Source organism: Stylophora pistillata, chromosome 2 (genome assembly GCF_964205215.1).
Source record: "Stylophora pistillata chromosome 2, jaStyPist1.2, whole genome shotgun sequence".
Lineage (NCBI taxonomy): Eukaryota > Metazoa > Cnidaria > Anthozoa > Scleractinia > Pocilloporidae > Stylophora > Stylophora pistillata.
The window spans coordinates 30,839,315-30,864,314 of record NC_142520.1 but is presented as its reverse complement, the minus strand read 5'-3'; the positions used below and the strand labels follow the sequence as shown (position 1 = coordinate 30,864,314).

The 25,000-nt window shown below is 38.1% G+C and overlaps 4 protein-coding genes across 12 annotated transcripts in view; 2 read left to right on the top strand and 2 right to left on the bottom strand.

Moving 5' to 3' along the window:
• LOC111328028 (serrate RNA effector molecule homolog) overlaps positions 1–67 on the top strand; it is a 28,906-nt gene extending 28,839 nt beyond the window's left edge. For all 3 annotated transcript variants that reach the window (XM_022932372.2, XM_022932371.2, XM_022932373.2), the window contains one exon: positions 1–67. This exon is cut by the window's left edge and continues 227 nt beyond it. The gene's annotated coding sequence lies outside the window, so the exon portion shown is untranslated.
• A 138-nt stretch (positions 68–205) lies between these two features.
• LOC111328050 (PR domain zinc finger protein 14-like) lies at positions 206–7,141 on the top strand. Of its 2 annotated transcripts, XM_088747433.1 has the most exons (5): positions 206–2,027; positions 2,652–2,814; positions 4,129–4,376; positions 5,845–6,118; positions 6,268–7,141. In XM_088747433.1, exons 2-5 carry the CDS (start codon positions 2,658–2,660, stop codon positions 6,939–6,941), a joined length of 1,353 nt encoding a protein of 450 aa, XP_088603559.1. In that variant the 5' UTR covers positions 206–2,027; positions 2,652–2,657; the 3' UTR covers positions 6,942–7,141. The 2 variants fall into 2 exon arrangements, with proteins under 2 accessions (XP_088603559.1, XP_088603558.1); XM_088747432.1 differs by having other exon boundaries at positions 206–2,814.
• Positions 7,142–8,210: 1,069 nt separating this feature from the next.
• LOC111328030 (rho-related protein racA) lies at positions 8,211–14,831 on the bottom strand. Its single transcript, XM_022932374.2, has 5 exons — positions 14,254–14,831; positions 12,850–13,067; positions 11,201–11,856; positions 10,124–10,345; positions 8,211–9,848 (listed from the first exon to the last, which is right to left on the bottom strand). Exons 1-5 carry the CDS (start codon positions 14,703–14,705, stop codon positions 9,588–9,590), a joined length of 1,809 nt encoding a protein of 602 aa, XP_022788109.2. The 5' UTR covers positions 14,706–14,831; the 3' UTR covers positions 8,211–9,587.
• Positions 14,832–15,282: 451 nt separating this feature from the next.
• The window catches only part of LOC111328031 (PR domain zinc finger protein 14), a 10,196-nt gene continuing 478 nt past the window's right edge, over positions 15,283–25,000 (bottom strand). For 2 of the 6 annotated variants that reach the window (XM_022932377.2, XM_088750352.1), the window contains 5 exons: positions 22,218–22,327; positions 21,828–22,004; positions 17,920–18,176; positions 17,027–17,300; positions 15,283–16,640 (listed from right to left, as the gene is read on the bottom strand). In XM_022932377.2, the coding sequence (XP_022788112.1) occupies positions 15,973–16,640; positions 17,027–17,300; positions 17,920–18,176; positions 21,828–22,004; positions 22,218–22,327 (1,486 nt within the window). In that variant the 3' untranslated portion in view covers positions 15,283–15,972. Of the gene's footprint in view, positions 16,641–17,026; positions 17,301–17,919; positions 18,201–21,827; positions 22,005–22,217; positions 22,347–24,154; positions 24,280–25,000 lie in introns of those variants that run through there. The other 4 variants (XM_022932378.2, XM_088750353.1, XM_088750355.1 and 1 more) reach the window with 4 other exon arrangements.

Genomic DNA, 25,000 nt, shown 5'->3' with positions numbered 1-25,000 from the left:
ATGTTTTCATCTTGGAAGTGATACATCATCTACTGAACTCTCAAAATAAATAAATAATAAAACTTGATTGTCTGTTTAAAATATCTCTTGAGTACATGCATTGGGTTATTTGGGAAAAGTACTGTATTTGAGGTACGCTTAAATGAAATTTGTGCGACCATTGCGAAGAATGATGATGTTGTGGTGGTTAACCTGTGTGGACTTAGATAAATATCTTGTGGTTGCTGCGGCATCTGTGAATCCTTTACGTTGCAAGACACGTTTATAACCTTTTCCCTTTTCTGAATCTTCTATTTTAACATCCATCGTGAACAAAGGGCCGGTAGTTTGCATCGTGGCTAACTGTATCGACCCCGCTAACATTAATAGGTAACGTATATGAGAACGATCCTTCGCAGTAAAGCACTATTTGAGCAATAGTGAAAATCAGACCTGAAAAAAATTTTCACTTACAGACGAGAAACCATTTTTTGTTGTTTTCACTATTGTATTCACTATTGTTTTCACTATTTTGTATTCACTATTGTTTTCACTATTGCTCAAATAGTGCTTTACTGCGAAGGATCGTTCTCATATACGTCTCATAACCGCAGTTCACACATATGTTTCATATGTTTGTTGTTCTTTGATTTATCATCTACGGGTTTATATCGAATTAATTTGATGGCCTGCTCCCAGTTAGCTTGTTAGCTCAATTGGTAGAGCGCTGCACTAGTATCGCAGAGGTCAGTGGTTCGAGTCCCGTACAGGCCTGAAATTTTTTTCAGGTCTGATTTTCACTATTGCTCAAATAGTGCTTTACTGCGAAGGATCGTTCTCATATACGTCTCATAACCGCAGTTCACACATATGTTTCATATGTTTGTTGTTCATTAATAGGTAAGCTGCCTAACATTTTGTCAGAGTACAATTTTGTTTTGTTTTTATCGAGATTTGAGAGTTAGTTTTGCCCTTTGAGCTCTTAATGTTACCTCTGTTGATTCAAATGCAACCGCTTCACTGAATAAGTTTTGCGCACAACTTCGATAATGTTATTTAGCTTATCACTACCGGGTCGTTATCTACGGGTGAATGATAGGAAGCTTGGAGCTTTTGAGACCTAGCCAAAATAGATCCACTTGCGCATGCCTTTCGTAGATTGTCGTGTTTAACCATTTATTTAGTGACTTGTTTGTCTGTTCGAGGCCACTTACCTGTTTTACTCCGGCAAAGGAGGGCAAGAAAGCGGGCAAGTTCGCGTTCGTGTCCGCGAACCCTTAACAGCTCTTCCTCCGCTCGCCCCAAACTTGTTGTGATCTCGGAGGAAATAGAGGATATGTGAACAGGCTATAAAACTTGCAAATGATAATTCATAGAGCTGTAGAAATGGTATATTTTATTCTTAAATTTGTGGTCAAACGAGATTGTTTCGGTACTGTTTTTGTTTGAAAGGCCAACCTTAATTTCCACGGAAGAGGAAAAAGTAAGTCGAAGGGAGGGGGTGATGGAGCGACAATATCTTGGTAGTTTAATTCATTTTGACTTACATGCAGACGTTAGAAGTTTAGGTTTGAAATGCGAAAATTGTTGAAAATTCAAGTTAAATGAAGGTCATTCGAAGATGGAGCCTTCGTGTTACTTTAGTCGATTATGATTTTCGACACGTTTACACACATTTTTGAAATGGAACATCGCTGCTTACTTTGTTGGCACTCCTGGACACAATCAATCGCTGAATTTGAGAGTGCGTCAAATCCATGGGCATTGACTTCTAGAGTCCGTCTGAAAATATGCGAGCAGTTTTCAATTCTTGATTTAACTATCATCGAGCAATTTTTGAGAAATATCAGCTTAGATGATTTCACGTGTAATTTTGATACGAACTTGTTTAGAGCCGACAAACTGTTGAACTGTTTACCTGGAGTAATCGGCTTAAGCTAGTGCGCATGCTCGTGGGCATATAAATACATTGGCGCGCGAACAGTGTGCGTCAGCAGAGCCACGAAAGTCATAAGGGGTTAGAGACAGTAGCTAACAACCATTTTAAGGTAAGTTGTAGTTAAACATCAACTAAACTTTCAATTATATTTTTGTCGCATTTATTGCAACTCAGTTTATTCTTAATGCTACCGTAGTACAAATAAGCCCAAAATGCAGTTTAAGAGTAAGCTGTAGTAAATTGAGGGATCAATTCGAGAGTTCTTTTTGGGAATGAAGTTTACAGTTTGTTCAATTGAATCCTGGGCCTTTTAAACAGTATGAATATAGGACATTTTATTTATATGAGGGGAGCACGTGCAAGAAGCTTTTTGAAGCTTGGAATAACTGAAGCTGAGCATGATATAATAGTGTAATGAGACTTACTTACCCTATTCTTTCAACATCTCATCTCACATGAAATGTTCATAGTGACTCGAGAGATCATTTCGATCAAACGTTTTTACGGTAGGCCCCGGTATGTACTGTTGAGTTTACAATTCTGTACGCGTTGTTTTAGAGCGAGTCTAATGTAATAACCAAGGATGCAAATTACTGGCCTTTAATTCGCGATTTGGTGATGACAAAGAGTAAAGTGTTACACGACACTCGCTGAACCCCTGGAAACATACCTAGAAATATTTACATTAGATAACAACTTTCCTTCCACATTAATTTTCTTTGGCAAATTTTAGGTTGAGATGCATAGAAGAGATCACAAAGATCAGGAAAAGTTTGGGTTGAACGAAAACAACTTTTCAGTCACTTGGGAATTTACTCCGAAAGATTTGAATGTGTCGCTTTTCGGTTACTTTACCTCCAAATATGATACTGTCAGAGTCAACCGTCACTCAAGAGGTAATTCGACTTAGCTTGCTCTTCAGGATAACTTTCAACCATGATTTTATCTATTTACTGTGGTTTAGCTGGGATGACTGCTCTTCTTAGAAAAACTATTGTTAGAAAACTCTGCCTTTAGTTAGGAAACATGTTGTCTGCTTTGTCATTAGCTGTGTTGATTTTCTTTTGTTTTTTATGTTGTAATTATTACCACGAGCTTCGTTCTGCCTGGCGACATACAATTGTTAATCAAGACCGAACATCCAAAACAGAAAGATGCAAAGCACCGTAATGAGCCACTGTGATTGTGGACTTTATCATGGAAATTCAGTTTTACCTACTTCCACTCTCCTGGGAAACGTTGAAAAACAACTTTCTGATTGCTTTATGAGAAACATTCTCTGTTAGCAGAGTTGTTGCTAAGAAGCAAAAAAAAAAAACAATGTGAAGTGAATCCGAAGTTTAAAAGGGAAAAGATTTGCTGTAAAAATTGGGCGCACCCCAGAGCTGATTTTCAACTTCATCACGAAAGGATACGCATGTCACGTTATACGCCTAACTGTTAACGCATGCTACAAGGCTGTGGTTTTTTTATCAAAACAGGTGCCCGATCTAAACATGTGTTCGAATTAAAGTAAAAATGGTCAGGTTTTTTTCGCAGACGTGATTTCAGTAGACACAATTCTATCAATAGTAATTAACTGTGCTTCTGGAATAGTTATGATATTTCACATTCTTGAAAGTTCCTGAGGGATCTAACTTTTTGTTATGGCCGCTTCGCTTGTTCCGGTGATGAAAGGTTAAGCGGATTTTTTAAAAAGAGGAACGGAAGGTTAAGAATAACTTACAAAGATTATGAAAAAAGGAAAAAATCGACAATGGAAAATAAAGAGTTTAATCTCAAGCCTAACCAAACAATGATCTACAGAAGTAAGCGGAAATCTAGATAGACACCCTTCTCTTGAAGGGTCATGGGTCAAAGGAAAGAAAGGCAAAGACCAATTGCAGCACTGCTAAATTTAAGCTTTCTGAGTGTCTCTAAACTTTCCGAGTGTTCTCTCAACATTCCAAGAGTCTTTATCACGTTGTAGAGCTTGGTTTGAGGTTTTCTCACTCGTGTGTCGGGTTCTCTGCGGCCGCCTTCCCAGTAGATACTAGTGGTTAGTAGGATTAGAGAGGCCTATGGGGGAAGCTTTAAATCTCTAGGAATGCGCACATATGACCACACCCGAGGCCACATTCGCGGCGTTTTAGGTCATATCACATAAATGACGAAGAAAAAGAGAAGTTTCTAGTGATGCATGCTGCTATATGCTCATTTCCATTCCTTAGATAATTCCGAAGATGGTCCAGAAGTCCGGTTTATATGCGGAACAGCTGTTCCTCTCAAGGTTGAGCTCCCAACCCAAATTCCGGTGGGACTTAAACTCATTGGAGCAAAACTCCAGTCAGGAATTCATCACGCCGTGCTATGCTCTCAATCATTAATTACCAAGGGTACGCGATATGGTCCCTACAAAGGAACGGCAGTTAAACCGTCGGATGCCGCCAATAGTGATAACACCGCTTTTATGTGGGAGGTAAGAAAGGAATGATAAGTTGCGAACACATTATTTTCTCTTGCTCACAGTAGATAAGTTAATAATGAAGCTCGCAGAGCGTAGCCCCATAATTATACAAAATGGTAGTAGTAACCCATCGCGGCGAAAAAATTTGGACTTATGACCGTACGAGCGTACTTACAAGGTGCTACTTTTAGCATGCACGGTCAACTGTACCGCGGGCACGCCAACGCCACGGCTTTGTCCAATAGTCCAGTGGTCAGTGCACTGGGCTTCGAGTCGGACGACCCGGGTTCTATTCCTGGCCGGGGCAAGGCGTTGTGCCCTTAAGATGTGTGGGAAAAGAAAATGCGAGCTCCGCTTTTAGGCTTGGCTAAATCTATATATTATTTCATGTGCCAACAACTAACCTTGTTTGAAAATGTCTATTTTTACTTTTCGTGTGAGATTTTTTTCTTCGGAAGGGAGGTTTTATTCTCCTATCATTAATAGAATGTAATTTCCGTTTTACAAAGCCCCAAGGGCTCCCTAGGGAAGGGATGACGTTTGGAGCGTTAGCCCTTCGTCAGGGCCAATGAATGTCCCGCTCTGACGAAGGGCTAACGCTCCAAACATCAGCTTTAGAAATTCTTTCCGGCCACTTACGCCATCAACTCAGTTGCTAAAACCAAGTTTTCTTGTACTGAACTGGATTGCTACACAAGAATGACAAACGTTTCATTGAATTGATTGACCATGACGTCATGTGTCTAAGCCCCACAAGCCCAGGGGATGTGTTGATGCTTTGCTTTACTTTACTTTAATCATTTTCTCAACAAACTTAACACATATACAAAGCTGAGGGGAAGGCCAAGAAACAGGAACAGGTTCCCTTACAAAAGGCCACCCAAAAAAGAAAAACACTACACATACCTATATATAGATATAATAATAATAAAAATAATATTAATAATAATAATAAATTATGTTAATTCAGCGTCTAGCTGGTATAAATAAGCCTTACAAAGACTTTTCTGTGGAAATAGGAATATTTTAGCATGTTTGTTCTCGCATATTGAGTTTTAAATGACAGATCAGCATTTCTTAGTTCATATGCTGCATTTTTTCTGGAAATAATAAAACTAGATAAGTTAATGTTTAAGAATCCCTTAAACGTTTGCAAAAGAAGATCAAGTCAAGTAGAGTCCTTCTAGGCTTAAAGGTTAGAAGATGGAGAGATTTCAACCGCTCCATGTAAGATTTTCCTTTGATCATAAGTCGCGTGGCTCGTCTCTGAACGCTTTCAATCATGTCCTACAAAAAGGCTTGGTGAGGGGACCAGATTTCGCAGGCGTACTCAAGGTGAGGCCGCACAAGGTGTATCTAAAGCTTGCGAATCACAGCAGACTGCTTTAATTTTATGATGTCTCGCGCTAAAATATACATTACGGAAGAATTCATCTATTTATGACCACATAACCTTAAATTTCTGTCACACTTTCACAAGGTTTTCAGTAATGGGGATCTCAGCCATTATATTGATGGGAAAAACGAACCCGAAAACTGGATGAAGTTTGTCAACTGTGCTAGACATCCTGGCGAGCAGAACCTGGTGTTAGTTCAAGATGGCGACCAGATATTTTACGAGTGTTGTCGAGATATTTCACTGGGCGAAGAGCTGCTAGTTTGGTACGGCGATTGCTATGTTCTGGCCATGGGGATTCCCGTCGGATTCAATATTGATGCTTCAAAGAGTGAAATTCGGCAAAAGGAGTGGACAGGTAAATAAAACAGGGATGTGGCATATACTTCAATCACTTAACTTCTCTTTTTTGTTCTTTATCTTACGATTATTTCATAAATAATGGTAACTAAAAGGTCACCCGGGTTGATTCAAATAATCCTTACCTTTCTTCATAATTCTCATCAGATCCATCAACCGAATACTCATGTGAACGTTGTGGTAAAGTGTTTGCCTACAAATATTACCGTGACCGCCACCTTAAATACACCCGCTGCGTTGATCAAGGCGATCGTAAGTTCCCATGTACTGTCTGTAATCGATCCTTTGACAAACGGGATCGGCTTCGTATCCACGTTCTCCATGTTCATGAAAAGCATCGTCCGCACCAGTGCACAGTGTGTGGAAAACGCTTTTCTCAGTCGTCCAGCCTCAATAAACACATGCGGGTTCACAGCGGAGAGAGACCCTACAAGTGTCCACATTGCGTCAAAGCATTTACTGCTTCCTCCATTCTTCGGACACACATTCGTCAGCACAGCGGAGAAAAGCCGTTCAAGTGCAAGCACTGCGAACGTGCATTTGCGTCACATGCAGCACATGACAGCCACGTGCGCCGCACTCACACGAAGGAGAAGCCTTGTGTTTGTGAATATTGCGGCAAGGCCTTTGCTCAATCATATGAACTAAAGTTTCATATCAACATGCACACAGGAGCCAAACCTTACACCTGTGAGAAGTGTGGCAGAGCATTTTCAAGTCCTTCGTCACGTGACCGACACCGTGCTAATTTTGACTGCATCACAAGAAAGAATCGAGCTCCAAAAGTCATGCGCAAGAACCAACTTTTAAATACAGCATGAATTTTGACTGCTTAAAAACTAGGAGCTGACGATGTGAATGTGAATCGTGTATGGAAAGAAGCTACCCAAAAAATAACTGCTCACCTCTAATGTCAACCATTTATGTCTTTTGTAAGCATTTTGTATTTGTCTATGAATTAAAACGTAATATTATTGATGTGATACGTGCATAATAAATAACTAAATATTGTGTGAGGGCACTTTTGATGTTCAATTTATGGCTAACTCTGCTGTCCGCCAGATTTGTGCTCCCCATTTCAATACGGTTTTCCTTTTAGATCGCTAATAAATCTGTTCAGTCCATTATTTTACTTCGATCGTGGTGAAATAATGCCATAATACAAATATAACTGAGTGAAAACTATAAGGGATCATCCAGGCCCCGTTACGCTTTAATTTGTGCAATTCTTGACATTGTAAGTACCACCGTAACCAGGGAAACATGGGCCAGCACTTGTTCTCATGTGGTGTATTTCTTGACCTGAAAAAGGCTTTTCACACAGTCGATCATAAAATTCTAGAGTAGTTGGCGTAAGTGAAAGAATCCTGGCTTAAAACAGGGCAGTCTAAGGGCTGCCAAGGATCTTTTCTCAGTCTTTTGAATAAAAAAAGCTTTATGGTTTTTCAGATACTATAATAACACATAATTGATTGCCACGGTTACTTGCCTCTGATCACTTGTTGTCGGTGAAAAGAGAGTAAGTTATAGATCCACACGGAGGTAGTAATAAAAAAGGTTCCGCTTCTTGACTTAAAGTTAGGTACCATGTTGGTCAGGATGCGCGGCTGTCCTCAGTAAACGCTACTTTTCTATTCTTTGATGTTCTGCGTCGATTCGAAGCTTCAACTGGCAACCTACAGGTAGCCGACGGGCATTGTGCGAATAAAAAATTCAGGAGCTAGTTTACGAGAGAATGGCCATTTCTTCCCCTTCAGTGGCTCTTCGACGAGACAAGCCACCTTGTTTGGCGTAGGACGTTTGTGTGGTAAATTTGGTTATTTTTTCGCGGAAGTACGTGTATGTGGGGAAAAATTTGTGTCATACTGAGGAATTCACTTAGGTGTTAAGGTTGTGTGTCTTCACCGTAACACTATCTCTTAACAAAAGTGCACAAAAATTTTAATTGGTAAACTTATCAAACATCTTTTGGAAGTGATTCGTTTAACTAATAACACGAGCTTTCAACGAGCAGTCAAACCTGTTTGCAGCATGAAGAATTAAAAGTCCCACGATGCAGTCTAATTACAGAATCACATAGTTCTTCAAGATCATACAGAATCTCTCACTTTAATTAGTACACGAAAACATACATAACTGTAATTCAATCAAATTATATATAAAAAAAAATTCAAAATATAACAAATACACTATATGTATCATACCAGTGCTGTACTAAGCAGCACTACCACTTAACTATTTTATGGTCAGAGAAGCAGTAATGATTCTTTAAAGCAGTGCTTATGTTCACCAATTTAAGCCACCTTAAATTACAGTCGCAAAAAAATTTACAGGCCATATGAAAACATTGCAACAGTTTGGTTTTACTGGTCCGTAATAATTTTAACTATCACAATTTTGTGGAATGTGATTGGTGGAAGAAGTGCCTTCTTTTTTACAATAATTCTGTAGACTTGTAACTGAACAGTGTTATCAAACAGTTGGTTGTAATCAGACAGTTACATCAAACAATCACACTAAGCATACTCATATGAATCCACCAATCACAGAAACCACTGCATTGGCATACCATCCCAAGCTCAAACCTGTCTCTGGAGCTTTTCAGTGTATACTTGTCAAAGATTGTAATGGTAAATATGTAAGACGGCCAAAACGGTCGACGTAAGAACAAAAGATCCGGGGGAAGATTTACAAGTTTATTACACAGCAAATAGATGCAACGGTACAAAAAAAACGGGAACGAGTGACACAAAAGGTAGTATAGCTCGGAATCCGCTATAAGGGCACTATCAGGAAGGCAACAAATCAACTGAACTTACCGAGCAAACGGTTGTAACTTATAGTAAAATACAGGAAAAGGTAAAAATAACTTAAAACCAAATATGGGCTGGGAGCGGTCAATTAAACAGGAATTACATAAGGGAAATCGGTGTTTACTCTTACACAACAGGACAAGGGCAGGTACGGGAATAATACAATTAACACATTACTAACACAACACAGTACTAACACAATTAACACATTACTAAAATTACTGGCAAATCACTAAAATTCCAGAAAATAAAATAAACAGAAGAAAAAACATGTTTTAAGTAGAAAATAAGCCTAAGTGACTCTGTCACAAATAGTTAAAAGATTGAAATTACTAGCCTTTCTTTCAACAAACACACTTTGTTTTCTTGGAAATCGTCATGGTTATATTTCACTGGTAACAAGATTTTGTGTTGTTAATTATATCAGCAATCAAATGTGTGATTAATAAATCATACTCCAGCTTCAAGATTGTCAGATTTGCCTAATCACTTGTATGATCACTAACCCAATTGGCCTCCATCAAATTTTACGATATTATCCAAAGAGGGGGGGTAAATATATATGTAGCTCACTATCTATTTATCATCAAGTGTAATCAATTAAACATGGCAGGTTCTGCAGACAACTGTGCCTAGCCAATTTTTTTTTACATCCTACATCACATGGCAATTCAGAGGTAAACAAGAGCTTCCCCTCTGAGTGAGTTGTCTTTTGTCCCATCTATTCCTCTTAGCACTTTGTCTGTATTTCTTCAGAACTTTTCTGTGGTCTTGAGGTGGCCAGCAATGCTTTTCAAAGAACTGACTGTGTTCACTAACAATCAATTCAAACTCTTTCTCGACGCTTTCATATTTTAGGAAGTTTAAGCCAATGACATATAGGCACCACTCTGTCACCTGCTTAGCATTGAACATCTGAGGAAAAGAGCAACAGGGACAAAATACTGACTAAATACAGGTAATTCCAAAAGATAACAGAAGTGGTAAAGGATGGGGAAGGAATAAGTGAAGCATGTGATCCAAAAAATTCCAGCACTTAATAAAACCAGAACTAATAAAATTTCTGTATTATAAGAAGAAATTTATAGGTTAAAGTTTATCTTATCATCCACACTGGTTAAAATAAAACATTATGTGGAAAATAGGGGCATACAGCAGAGTAACACTGATGGTGTTGTATATCCACTTACCTTGGAGAATGCCAGAACATCTAACAAATCTTTTTTTGTCATATTCAACAATCCTTTATGCATTTGAACTTCACAAATCTGTACTAAGCGGGTTAGACACAAGCAATCAGCAAGAACAAGCACATCCTCAACTGGAATATTCCCTAGGGAAGTACAGTTATCAGTGTACAGGTATTCCAACACAGCTAAAAAGGTTCTGTAGTCAACTCCTGGCAAAGCTACCTGAAAAAACATTCCATAGTAAAATGCTCTTTAACATGTGAGCAAATGAAAATAATGCAAATCTTGCTTACTTCTGACATTGGTTCTGTTTCTCAATTGTTAGCTTGAGTTGTTTGCACAACAAAATATCTTGACATCTATCACCTGTTGTCATCATCAGTTTTAAGACCCTAGCCCTTTTCATTCCAATTAAGTATTCTTTTGCACATTTTTACTCATTTGTGAGGTTTTGTAAAGGTGTATTTTGATCAGAGATGGGGCAAAAAGATGGAAAAATCACCTTGATCATTTTAGCTTCCTGCTGGATACGAGACGGTATTTTAAATTCTTGTACAGTGGAATCTCGATTTTACAAAATGCCAAGGGAAGGGAAATTGGTTCCTACTATTGAGGGTTTGTTATATCAAGGTTCTGTGGCACACATTTTACTGTAACTTTAGCCAGGCTGAAACTTGAGTATAGTTTATTATACCAAGGACTTCGTTATGTAGAGTTAAATCAAGGTTCCACTGTATGTCGATCGTTCCACGTTTTTGTTCAGTTATATGAACAGAAACCAATGAAGGAATTTGGGGATAGAACCAAACCAAGTGGGGAAGGCAGGGGATAATGCATTTAACCCAAGATTTATGCCTACCTTGAATTAATGTCTCAAAGATTAAAATCAAGTTAGTGAGTGAATTTTAGGTCTATATGGAGGCCTCATTGTATGACATAGTCATACCATATGTCATACCATGAGGTAAAAAGGCTAAGCCATGCCACATGTAGAGATAAAAAGAAATAACCTTTTAACTAATCACCCATAAGTTCCCAAAGCAGAATACTAAAGCTGACTCAAAAGAAATAACCCACCTGAGGGCTTCTACCATCTGCAAACTTATCACTCAAAAGAGCAGCAAAAACAGGTGATCTGGCAACAAGCACTGCTTTATGGGCAAATACCAGTGTTCCTTCTATGATAAATGTCACATCAGAATACAGAGCCATGTCGTCATCAAGAAAGAAATCTTTCACTACAGTGTGTTTTGGCAGCAGGGACATCTCAGTCATCTCTGAATGATTCAAAGCATCCTTAACATCAAGCAGATACTCACAGATATCCACCAACTTCACAACTTCTAGCTTCTTTGCCACATTTAACAGTTTGTCTATTTCCTCATGTTCACTGTTTTTTGATATTCTCACCTCACCTGTATATAAGAACTCTAAAATTTTAACAAAGATATCATGGGAAAACCATTTCTTCAAAACTACACAAGTCTTTCCTTCAAAATCAGTTTCCTTAATCATAAAACTATCCTGAAATTTTTCGCACAAATTCCAATTCTTTTCAAAAAAAGCATGTCTAAAAGCTGATATGTGAAACCAAAAGACAATTTTGTGTGCAGGAATGCTTTGACTCCCATCTTCAAATTTGAAAAGAATATCTGCATAAGCAACATCTTCTAGAATTCTTGTGAAGTCACTGACATAAGTTGAGGGATCTGTTGTTAACTGTGGAGGGGAGCCTGGGGATCATAAAAATGAGTAGTAGTTAATAATCAACCAGGTTTGTTTGAGCATAATGAATGCTAAGCTGAATATATTGGGGTGTGAAGTGAAACACTTTGCTCTACTAGTGTATCTGTCAATCTTCTAACCATTAGTTTATCTTTCTTTCTTTTTTTAAGATAAAATTGTAACACTTAGTCATCCTGTGTAGCTTCCTTGAGTCTGACACTTGACTAATTAATCAGTGATGACATCATTATATCTGATGGTTGGAGAGTTTCTGTGTGCTAATGATGTCTTCTTTTTTACAAATGTCTACCCATTTCAAGTGAAGAACAGCTAAAATGCTGATTAACCTCTTATCTTGAACATTCTAACTCTTATGTGAGACCTGCCCTACTGTGATAATTATATCCGCCATAGTACCGTGGAGGCGAGAAATATATGAACTATATGTAGTACTGTGCAAAGTTGAAAATAGATTTTAAATTACAGAGACCCATGGATTAAAAATGGCTACCTCTCTTGGAAGACTGCATATCAAATGGACATCTGGCTTGGGAAACCCACAATTGAACCTATCTTATCATTAAATACTTAACAGGTTTCCCTTAGTTTCCACACCAATTCAGGTTTCAGATCAAGTGCCCTGCCTTCCATATAATAGAGACTGACCCTCTACAATTGTGGGATAATTAAAATCTTGGTGACGAAAGTGTTAGAATACCTTAAAGAACCAGATATCCCCACATCTTTTGTTAACAATCTACGCAACTGAAATCTTAACATTGATTCTTAGACTAGTAATTTCACATGACTGGGAAGGTTAAAGTAAGAAATATGTGTTGAATGGATTGGTTTTCAATTCAATATTTCAAGTTTTTAGTTGAAAAAAAAATCTATTCATACTTTAATTGTTTACTTTCTCAAGTGACTCATTACAACACAATGAATATTGCAATGCATCAACACCAAGTTCAAATGTATGTGTGATAGATGCATCCACTTACTGATGGATGTGAGAGATCTCAAGTATAAATCAGCAAACTCTGTCTTCATCCTCTTTCTGCCACCCAACTTCTTGTTATTGATGTGACCAATCTTCACAGCATTTGCAAAAGCTGATGTCACATTCTCACCAGTCTTGGCACTCGTCTCAACATATGCACACCCTACCTGATGTGCAATACTTTCTGCTTCAGAAACTGTTACCCAGCAATGAGATTCACTATTAAGAAAAGTAAATTTGTAAAAAAAAATTTTATATGCCGATTACACCATGCCTCTTGCAAAAAATATAATTTTTTGTATCCTAATTGATTGTTGATTTTTCAAACTTAAAAAAGAGGCACTACAACAGCAAACAATCAGGATTTTCATTTACTAAGCCAGCTGAAGTTAATATTGTCTTTGAGAGCATAAGTTCCCCACCAAATGACAGTAGTCCCAAAATTAATCAAGCTCAATCAAATGGATGACAAAGAAAAAAAAAAAGATTTCCAGGGGGGTTCCAGACCATCTCCTCCTTTGCAAAGTAAATTATTCAGAGAGATAATTTCTTTTGTCCAAAAGTTTGCATATAACAAGTTATTACCATCCATTTCACCCTAACTAGACTAAATCTAGGGACCTTATGTGATTCTCACTCATGCCCAATCTTCTACAACCCAGACTATATTTACAAATAAAACAAAAAGAGATGAACAAGACCAGGCACTCTTTGTATAGCCTCCCCACTTCCTATATAGGGCAACATATAACAACCTATGACATAACAAATAACAACAACATTTACAACATTTACATGAAGAGCACTTTTTTATGCCAATGATTTTTCTTCATTCAAATCAAAGGTTCTGAGAGAAAAGAAGGAAAGTGCCACAGCCTTCAAGCGCGGGAGTACACAAGTTGGTACGTTACTCAGGCTTCCAATTGGATTTTTTGGACATTTAGGGAAAATAAGATACATAACAATACTGGATTGTTTCTTACAAATCGACTTTGAAATAAAAGCTAGCGCTAAGAAGTCACGACGTTTCGACCTCTCTGAGGTCATTTTCAAGTGAGTAAGTTTTTCCAAAACAGCATAAATATGTTGAAGCAAGTTGAAGACGATAAAATGTGGCGAATGCTAAAATATGTCAAAAAGTGTAAACAATATACAATGGAAGAGAATAAAAGAATAAAATAATCGTAGCACGAATCGTTGTAAACAAATAGTTTGGCGCGAATTGAATCGCACTGTTTGTTTAGCGTTGGTTTCAAAACGCTAAACAAACAGTGCGATTCAATTCGCGCCAAACTATTTGTTTAGAACAATTCGTGCTACGATTACTTTATTATTTTATTCTTTTATTCTCCTCTATTGAGATCAAATGAGTAAGACTGGAAAGAGGGCCCAGACAGTCACCCACCTGTTGCTCGAAATAGTTCGCAAGTCGCCTTTCATTCCAACAAAAAGCACTGGTGTGTTCGGCTGAAACGATTGAATTTCTGGTAGCCAAACCTCTGTTAAGTTTTCAAAAGATTCACGATTTGTGATGTCAAAACACATCATGAAGACATCAGCGTCGATGTAAGCCAGTGGTCTGACAGACCGAAACACTCCATATCCTCCTGTATCCCAAATGTTTGCCTGATAGTTCCCCAAGCATTCGGTGTCCACGTTTGTAATAAAAGTTTCAAATACCGTAGGAGAGTACACTTCCGAGTGTACATAAGGCTTTTTTAGAAAACTGCAGCCATCAGAAAAAGTTGCATAAAGCTCATGGGATCGAGAAAGCAAACTCGTCTTTCCCACCTTCGAATCGCCAACAAGGACAATCTTCAAAGCGCCTTTGAAGTACTGGAGGAAGGTTGAGGCCATGTAGGTAACCAGGAACTCTACTTAACACTGCTCTAACCATTCTGATCGCCCGGTTTTATAATCCCGCGGACAATACGTTCCACTTCTTTTTAAATGGAAAACGATGCCAAATATAACTCACCGATGACCTAAGAACTAAATTGAGTAGTTGAGCCCGCGCTCACCATCCATCACTCCCCCAATCATAATCTCCCGGGGGAATCCTCAGGAGTTTCTTGCGACCAATCGCCAGTTTGGAAACCGACCGGGAAACCCTGAGGTTGAAAGCTGCACCCAACATGGATGGCCCCAACCTCGAGCCCAGAGTCATTACTTTACTCACTCTAGAGCCTCTGTATCCAGTGGTAGCGCGTCGGAGCGCGCAATCCACTCGTCTGCGGCTCGATTTCTCTAAGGACTCAGAAGTCTTTTCGCTATGCTTCTCTCTTTACAAGACGCAAAAACGTCTTTTTTCTCTGTTCTTACGAGGTCAGTGCTATAAATTGTTATAAAGGTCGACAGCGGGGTAGAAAGCTCGCACCTTAAGCTGACGAAACCGCGCACAGTTATTTTATCAGTCTTCAAAGAAGAAGGAACATTATACCAAAGAGCAAGTTTTATTTTTTACGGTCCTATTGCACTCGATGGCTTCGATATGGGTCTATAAAATACCGAGGAGATTCAGGCAAGCGATAAACGGCTCCATTACAGTCAGTGAGGACGCTTTTTACTCCAAAACTTCCTGACAATAGCGAGAGATAAGATTTCTTTAAGTCGACAGTTCATTTAACAAAATTAAAAGCTCTAGAGACAAACACTTATTCTCATTATCTCGATAGTTTCTATTATTTTCATCATTATTGTTATGTATATAAATGATGCCATAATTTTTTACGGTTTGATGAGATAACACTAAAATGATACCCTATCGCCCAATCAGAAATTGGAGAAGAGACTGAGTGATGGCTGCTGCTTGATACATAGTTTCCACTACCATCCCCTTATAGTTATCTACGGCAACAGAATTTGTATCAAGAAAGATCCATAAAATAAATCATAATTGAGTTATACGTGCTGAAATCTGTGCTACTATAATCGATACCGCAGACATCGAGGATCATTTAGCGATATGTTTACAAGAAAAAAGATCTTTCAAGCAAAGATAACCTCCTTGGGTACTCCTTTGTACACAACACTGAAAAGTCATTACGAAGTGTAGTTGTTTATTCTAAATAAATATTGTTTGAATTGAAGATTAGATATGAGTTATATCTTATAAGAAAGCCGATCAAACGCTTAAGAAGTTCTTTCGCATGACTTTTGGAGCTCGATTCTTTCTTGTGATGCAGTCAAAATTTGCACGGTGTCGGTCACGTGATGAGGGACTTGAAAATGCTCTGCCACACTTCTCACAGGTGTAAGGTTTGGCTCCTGTGTGCATGTTGATATGAAACTTTAGTTCATATGATTGAGCAAAGGCCTTGCCGCAATATTCACAAACACAAGGCTTCTCCTTCGTGTGAGTGCGGCGCACGTGGCTGTCATGTGCTGCATGTGACGCAAATGCACGTCCACAATGCCTACACTTAAAAGGCTTTTCTCCGCTGTGCTGACGAATGTGTGTCCGAAGAATGGAGGAAGCAGTGAATGCTTTGACGCAATGTGGACACTTGTAGGGCCTCTCTCCGCTGTGAACCCGCATGTGTTTATTGAGGCTGGATGACTGAGAAAAGCGTTTTCCACACACTGTGCACTGGTGCGGACGATGCTTTTCATGAACATGGAGAACGTGGATACGAAGCCGATCCCGTTTGTCAAAGGATCGATTACAGACAGTACATGGGAACTTACGATCGCCTTGATCAACGCAGCGGGTGTATTTAAGGTGGCGGTCACGGTAATATTTGTAGGCAAACACTTTACCACAACGCTCACATGAGAAACTCCCAAAGGCACCTGCAAAAATTCGAGCAAAATATAAATCTCTAGATTAACTGGTAGCAATAAATGTGATAACTTTACTTGGGAGCCTGTAATTGGTTATGGCTACCACACTGTTTAGCTTATTGTAAGTTTCTTAATATTTAGATGATACTAACGATTTTTTTATTTGTCATTCAACATTTTTCTGCTTAGTAATTATCATTTTGTATTTGCTATGCTAGAACTATAGATCATAGATATTATTTACGAGCACCTGCTCCGATGCTTTTTTTTTCTTGCGACAGGATTATCAATTCTAAGAAAGAAGTGATGACAAGCTCTAACTGTCATCATTCTTCAAAAAGTGAGATGCAGGTGGTATCTGTTTGAACCCATAAGCATAGAGATTGACATCGTACCTTGTCCAGTTTCGTTATTCCTTTCCTTGCGTGGTGACGCCTTCATTCCAATCGGAATTCCCATGAACATGTGGTAGCGGTTTCCATACCAAACCATCATTTCTTCCCCATACAAAATCTCACGGCATGATTCATAAAACAGCTGCTCGCCATCTTGAATTAACACAAGGTTTTGCTCTTCATTGTTGCGCGCACAGTTGATAAACTTCATCCAGTTTTCTGTTTCTGGAAGTCCATCAATGTAATATGCAAGGCTGCCATCTTCTTTACATACCTTCGGTATTTGAAAAAGAGAAGAAGAAAAGGCATAAAGAAACCTTTTTTCATATTCACTAAGCCTAAGATAATAAAGTAACATTTTTTTTTATCTTATCAGTGAAATATTATCATTAGAAATACCTAGTAAAGGCAATCTATTTTTTACAAAGCAGATCTCAACATTTCCCCTTATTTCTTCCCGTATTCATTTCCTGTAACAGCTACATAGCTATTCGCAAACCTAACAATTGGTGAAACAAGCGATCCCCTGCAAAGACAAGAGACCAACTCTGTTCTAAGCTGGCGGAAGCCGATTCGAGTCACCATTCTAAAAGATAGACAAAAACATAGCTGCCAACACTCTAAGCATTTAATGTAGCATGAAAACATTTTATTCACCGATCAAGAAAGATTTAATTGATCTTGATGAAACTGCCTATCTTGGCTTTAAATAGAAATGGACGTTCCGAAGTTCTGCGAAACGAGGCCGGCGATAAAGTTATTGGAAAATACCAAAAAAGAAAGCGCTCGTCGCTTAAGCTTGTCCAGGTAGTTTCAAGAAATCTAGTCAGACGAATTTCTTACAAACGGAATCATTAACAGGATTTTACCATTTGTAGTTATATTATTCTTACCTCCCACAAGTACGCATTATCTTCACCTTCTTTAACCTGTGAGGGTTGAATCACCCTGCCGCGGTAAGGACCAAACCGAGTGCCTTTGGAGATAGAAGCGCGACAGCTTACTACTGCAAACTGATGCGGTCCTTTGTTCAGAACGCGAATACCTTGTGGCAAGTACAGGGCTGATCTGGCTGTTTGATAACCAAGGTGACCCTCAAGGCTGTACTCTGTAGACTGAGTGGAGGGAAGAAACCAGGAAGGCAGCGGCTCTGAAAAGGTGCAAATACTTTGAACTGAGTTGAAAGGTATCCGTTCAGTACATTTTAAGGATTCCATTGTGTTATGTAGGCCGACCAATTATCCAACAGATCTATACAGAAACGATATAGCTGGGCAGTAAGTTTATGGAAAAAATGATAAAGCTCTCTATATTACACTACTGTCCATAATCAATTCCTGCCCACCTGCGAGGTCTGTTAATGTTAATTTTTTTCTTTAACCTAAAGTAATTATGTCATGTAGATTTGGAAAAAAGCCATATTTTGCGGGGTATGAACCTCCAAAAAATAATTGTCATAGATTGATATAATTGACATAGTTTCACTTTTTTGAAATTATTCTATCTTGCAAATAAAGGTTTGAAAAACTTGCAGATGGACCTTGAAATAAAGTCAATTAATGAACGGAATGCGATGTATTAATCGCCTTCAAGACTTTAACAAGGTAATCAACGAAGCCCATCCCACTCTTGCTTAATATTATTTTGTGCGATGTGTTTGGAAAGAGAGAGCGATTTTACAACTTACACAACTTTATTAAATTCAGCTTAATTCGTTTCCTTGCTCAAAGTCAGTTTATTGTAAATTGTAGGTTGTTTATTGCCAAAACGCTAGAGACATCAGACACAAGTGATACTGTAGTGATATCCAACGCATTCATCAAAACATCTACACGTGAACTCTAATTTAAATGAATTATTAGCACTAAATTTCTACCTTAGCAATTCGTTTATAAAACCACGCTAATCCTGGCAGACCGATTAGTTTAAATTGATTTCAAGAGTCTAAAGAGCATATCAATAAGTTACTTAAAAACGTGGTTTTTATTGATTATGAATTTCGGCTCAGCAGTACGATTTTCAAGTTCTCTTTGATTCGTGTTGAAAATATTCAGGTAACCTTTCACGAGTTCCGTTTAGCCGGTAGATTTTAAAAAGTGAAAAACATTACGACGTCCGCAGACATTTCCGGCGGTGACAACTGCCCTCCCAGTTGTCCCTATTAGAAGTCCTGAATTTCAGTTCGTATCTATGCTATTGATCTTAAAGCCGCCGAAAAGCTAATTTTGTCTTTAAAAAAAATGGAAACGGTACACACCGTACCCCTGAACTTAGATGTTTTATATTAAAGAGACAACCGCTATTGCAATCGAATCTTAGGTACTGATCCAGCTTAACAACCAACTAAACGGCGATGTACGCGACCGTCCATCATGATTTTTGTCCTCACCTCCCACTATTTTTTTATACATACATAAGCGGTTTTTAATTCACACTTCTTCCTCAATCACAACCCTAAACACCGGCATCCGCTTTTTATTAACGGAAGGTCCACATGCCGATGTTTGTATCAAATAAAACGAGTTCTCATAAGTATATGATTCATGATAAACACAAAATAAAACGCGCTTGAAGAAATGTCAGCTATGTGAAAGGGAAAGCCAACTGAAGTTTCCTTTCTGGTTTAGACCGACCTCCGAATAATATTTCAAAAGTTTCATAAGGACACAAAAGTCAATAGTTTGGCAATTGCAAAAAATTGGTTCTTGTTTATCATAAAAACTGATAATGGTCACATTGAAAAGACTTAGTTAAAAGTCCTAGCGGCCCACTTAGGGCAAATATCAGTTATAAGCAGTAATACTTAGTTAGCACAATAACTAGTAACACTTGTGTACTACAGTTCAGCCGATCGTGCAGTTACAAATTTGTTTAATATCAATGGCAAAAGCCCAGCAAACCTCAAAGAGGCTGACATCTTTGAGATTATATTGTTTTCTAGAACAAGCCTATGCCATCCATAATCACCGTGTCAGTTGTTCAAGGCCAAATATAAGGTTGTCTGTTCTGAAATGAGATTGTTAATGAAGACGACGAAGATGATACTGCTTTGATGCTGATGGTGATTTAGCCGTGAATTTCAATAAATTGCATCGTGCGCTGCTCCTCCCAGGTATTGTTAGACTAATATGATAGCTTTCAGACAGGAAACGTTTGGAAGATACTGGTACTCACTTCACAGCAAAAATTTAGCCATACCAGTTTGAATCATGTCCCTAACTGCTTCCTTCCTGCAGTGTTTGTCCTTTCGAGATCGCATGGGAAAGCTCTTCAACAAGATATTTTGAAGAAGCCGTAAAAATTAATTTGCGAATGAAATACTTGATCTAAATGTCAAGCCACTGGACATGCTAATCATTCAGAACCTGTTAGGTACGTCGAGAGAAAAAATTTCCCATGATGCGTCTTTGTTAGGTGAGCTATTCATAATATCACAGCGTCTACCGATGAGCATAGTGATGACTATAGTGATTAGTATAGTGATTAGTATAGTGATTAGTATAGTGATTAGTATAGTGATTAGTATAGTGATTAGTATAGTGTAATATCAGTCACGCTTATTTCCTAGTTTCTAATTTCATGTCTTATTTCAAACTTTAGTGAAGTTTTTTATAACTTAAATGAAAACAATAATCAATTGTTGCATAACGTACTTTTTCATCATGATAACAAAAACGACTGATTTTTCATTTGAAGTAGTGGTGGTCGTAATGTTGAAGATGAACGCTTGTTGTTTACATGCTGTTAGTGTACTTTAATGGTACTCCAGATTTCCATAATTGATAAAAATGGATGTAGCCATGGAAGATTTTGGATGAGGTACGAAAATTTTTGATGAAGATGCCTCAACTTTTATTCGGCCGCTATATTGTTGGAAGGTTCACCTGAATTCTCCCGTGTCTCTTGAGTTGAAATCAGTGAAATGAATGTTTTGTTGAGAATTTACGTTTGACTGAAGTTTGATCCTCACTTTGAAAGCCTGTATCAAACGTTCTCATTAGTGGTAAAGTTTCCCGAGTTTAGCGTCATCACTGATAAAAGGAGACTCGTGTAAATAGATTGCAGCTGCCTACCTTTTATTTATGGAAAATTGGAATTGGAAAACATAGTTCAAAGCTGATTAGATCTATCATCAGACGTTTGAATAACATTTAAAAGATGGGATAATCAATAAAAAGTCTTTGATGAAAAATGCACAAATATGTAAACAGGACCGATATAACGCACCGAAAACTAAAGGTATTGCTGTAATGACTGTCCAATTAGAACAAATTAGAAAAATTCTGCACAGTTACGCCCCTTTCATGCCCAACAATAACATACATTAAAACATGGGCTTTTTTCTCGTTTGAGAAACCACGTACTAACCTCTCTGTTTATCATTTAGAGAGACGAACCGTTTTGATGGTCTCTCCAGACTCATATCTTCTCAGTATAAGAAAGTGCACTTGACCGCTAGTCTCCTCGAGGTTTTTGCCACATTCTAAAACCAACTTAGCCTCCATGCAGAAAATCACAACAATAAATGTCATGTGCTCGGGTAAAAGCAGCGATCAAACTTTAATGAAAGCAATTTCCCTAGCTAGAGGAAAAGTTAGTTCAGGGTCAAACATCAAATCCATTTCTTAAACATGTATAATTTTTTCGAAGGTTTCTGTATCCTCAAAAAATAAGAAAATCACCGTTGCTCAGTGTGTTTGGGCCAAGAATAATATCACAAACCTTTATAGGTAACTTTTTCTCGGTAGAAAATAATTTTCCCAACAATACAGCCATTGCTAGCCATAAGTTTAACTGTCACCTTGAAAAGAAGAAATTCTCTCCGTTGAATCAGTCTCCAAGAAATCCTTACGTTCGACAAATGATCCAGGGCATGCACTTTGAATAACAGCCTGCCTGATCGAACCAGATTTGAGGTCTGCTTTCTTCACGCTGCCACATTTATGTGGATGACTTATCCTTAGAGTCTGCTTTGGGTCTACAACGGTTCAACAAAAGGAGAAAATTTTAGTTTTACATGTAACGATTTCCATCTGCCTTTGACCACAGAATATACGGTCATGATTTAATCATAAGTCATTTCATATTTATTCGAATTATAAAAAACTGCAACCGTCTATCAAGTTTGTTCTGTCATTGTCTTCAAGCCGAATTATATTTGTATAAATTAAAAAGTCAGTTTTATATTTACCTACATTGCAGCAACGCAGAAAAGAGGCGATTGAGAAACTGGAAACTTTTTCGCCAGACATTGGCATGGGGCTTGTTATAGACTGAGCATGAGGTAGTTTGTGAGCCATTCTTGAAAATTCAACAGCAACTGTGATTAGTGTAATATATCACGGTCAAGGTGACGGTTAAAGTTCCCACAGAACGTTTAACACTTTTTCTTCGTTCAGCTGTAAAATCTAAACGATTAACGTAATTAAACTAGTAACACAAAAATACTACTCCACAGCCTGCCAAGTTAAGTCATTGTTATTGCTTCCAATTCAAGTTATTCCTGCTTTGATCGCCACATCTCTAACTTAACTGATTGGAGAGCTACTTTTCTGTCGCATCACTGTGTGTGGTGACAAACTTTGCGGTTGCATTTCATACTTGTATTACGCATGCCTCATAAAAAAAAAAAAAACAGAATCCTTAAAAAAGTCTTAGTAAGACTGACCTGTTTGTCACAGGGTAAATCTCTTTGACAAGGCAAAAATAAATATAAAATTCAGAGAAATTCTAAGGAGTTCCCCAGTGGATACAAAAGTACGTTGCTTGTGAGACGCTGTTTGAACGAGCGAACCATATTCTGTATTAAGGTGTAAAAATCTATAACAAAGGTGACATTGTGGCCTATTATTGAACAGGCTTCATGAACGTGGCAGGAGAAACTTGGGCGGCCACCAAGGATATCCTTAGGCTAATTGGAAAGTTAATCAGATACTCTTAATCTGTTTTCTCTCTCTAGGCATACGATAGAACCGGTGCTATACGCATAGTGGAGAAAGTTAAAGAATATTTAGAGAGAATAGTTCTTGTTCCCTTTGCAAAACAGTGTAATCTTTGAGTGGGTAGAGACCTATGTTTGTCCATTTTTTTTCGCAACAAGAGAATAGTGGGGTAACAATCACATGGCTGAAGAAAAGGAAGAAAACACAATCATGATTTTCAATGCACTAAGATTTTTCTGCCTTTGATTATTTTTCTTTTTCATGCTGTGTTTTGAAGTGATTCGTAGCGCTTTTGCATATTTCCTTGTATCATGTTATTTAAACAATATTTTTGGCACTTTTAAAGCCCAGTGGCTTATAGTTGTGGGAAAACATCCAGAAGTGTTTGGCAAAAAGTGACCGGGAATGTTCCTTATCTACACAATGTTTGCATATAACTATTTACACTCTTGGGTGAAGCGAGGCTGTGAAAGTGCGTGAACAAAGAGTAAAGCGACAAAAATCACGGAGAGGACTTGAATGCCAGCTTACAAACTGACTTCAAGTTACTAGGCCGCTCCCTCCAAGGAAGGTTGAATGGATACAGCCAGGGGTTAAAGAGCTTCTTCAGCCTTGCAAGGCAGTGACATACATTTAATATTTTCCAGGGAAGGACTGTTTAAACAAAGATACCTTCCGTTCGACTGCAACCGTTGGACAGGGAAGATGAAGGGTGGGAGGGGGGTGGGGGTGGGGGAAGGAGAGGTACCGTTCTGAGTTGTGGGTCTCTGTTTTTTAGTCTGGTTAACCAATTCGAAAATGTTTTAAACATATTGCACGACTATATGATTTCAGAAGTACTTCCACTGTTTATCATCCGCGCATTTGTCACTATTTGTCGGGAGGAAAACCAACACATACTCGAGGAAAACCTTTAAAATGGCCCTGCCGTGATGCGTACATATATTGTCTTAAGCTTAAAACTTATTTGATTATCTTGATCTGAAACATACGTACTCACTATTTCAATATTTCAGTGTCCCCTTCTTGTTCAAAAATCAAGAAGTCCCTGGCACGTGGTCTACATTAAGTGTTGGAAAATGTTTTCCAACGCACTAACCCTTCATGAACGCTCAACATATCATTACTTTTCCTAAATGATAAACTACAATGTATCACAATATTCACGTAACCTATATTGGCTCACCTGGCATCAGGCCTGGTCCTAATCCGAGAGGTGCTATATTTCTGGGTTTTTAGTAAATTATCAAGTGCCTCAAGGGAAACAACTAATTCACTGTAAAATAAAAGGTCTCACGCATTGCGCCAAGATTACCTAAATGATGTTTGGTACCTAACAGGTTCTACCACACCCCCTAACAGCAAGGTTTATGTATGTAAATATTAAAATAAGCCGAGTACTTAGTACACCAGAGGTCAGTGAAGCTCAGCTCAAGATTACTCAGTTTATTACTCGAGTGAAAGTCAGAGTTTACTTCCGCTAATGATCAACCCATCCACGTTATGTTTTTTAAAAGCTGACTTCATTTAAAACAGTAAGAAATAAACAAATTGATATTACCCTCTCTTTACAGAATGAAATTATTTCTTGTTAATTAAAGGAGTTTTTGTATTTCCCCACTGAAAGACATCCTCAGTGGCAGGTGAAAAAAGAATGAAATGGAAGTAAAATAGGATTGAAGGTTTTTATGTTAGTGCAGGGGTATATGGTATCATAGTAGTTTTCATCTTTGATGAGAAAGGAATTTTTTTTCAATGAGATTGACTCACCAGTTGTTAAGTGGCAATATTTCGAGGTGTCAAGCAATAATTGCCACGCCCATCTTGTAATGGAACCGTGATTACTATTCTATCAACGCTCTGTAATTAATGCAGGGTCTTTATTTCTCTGATTATGAAACTTAAATCTTTTCTTTGTTTTTATACGTTTGTAGTATACACACTCACACAAAATAAATTTCTTCCGTAGCCTATCCCCTCAATTAGATCTTCGAATTTAAACTGAAAACATATTGAATCTAGTCATCCGTCC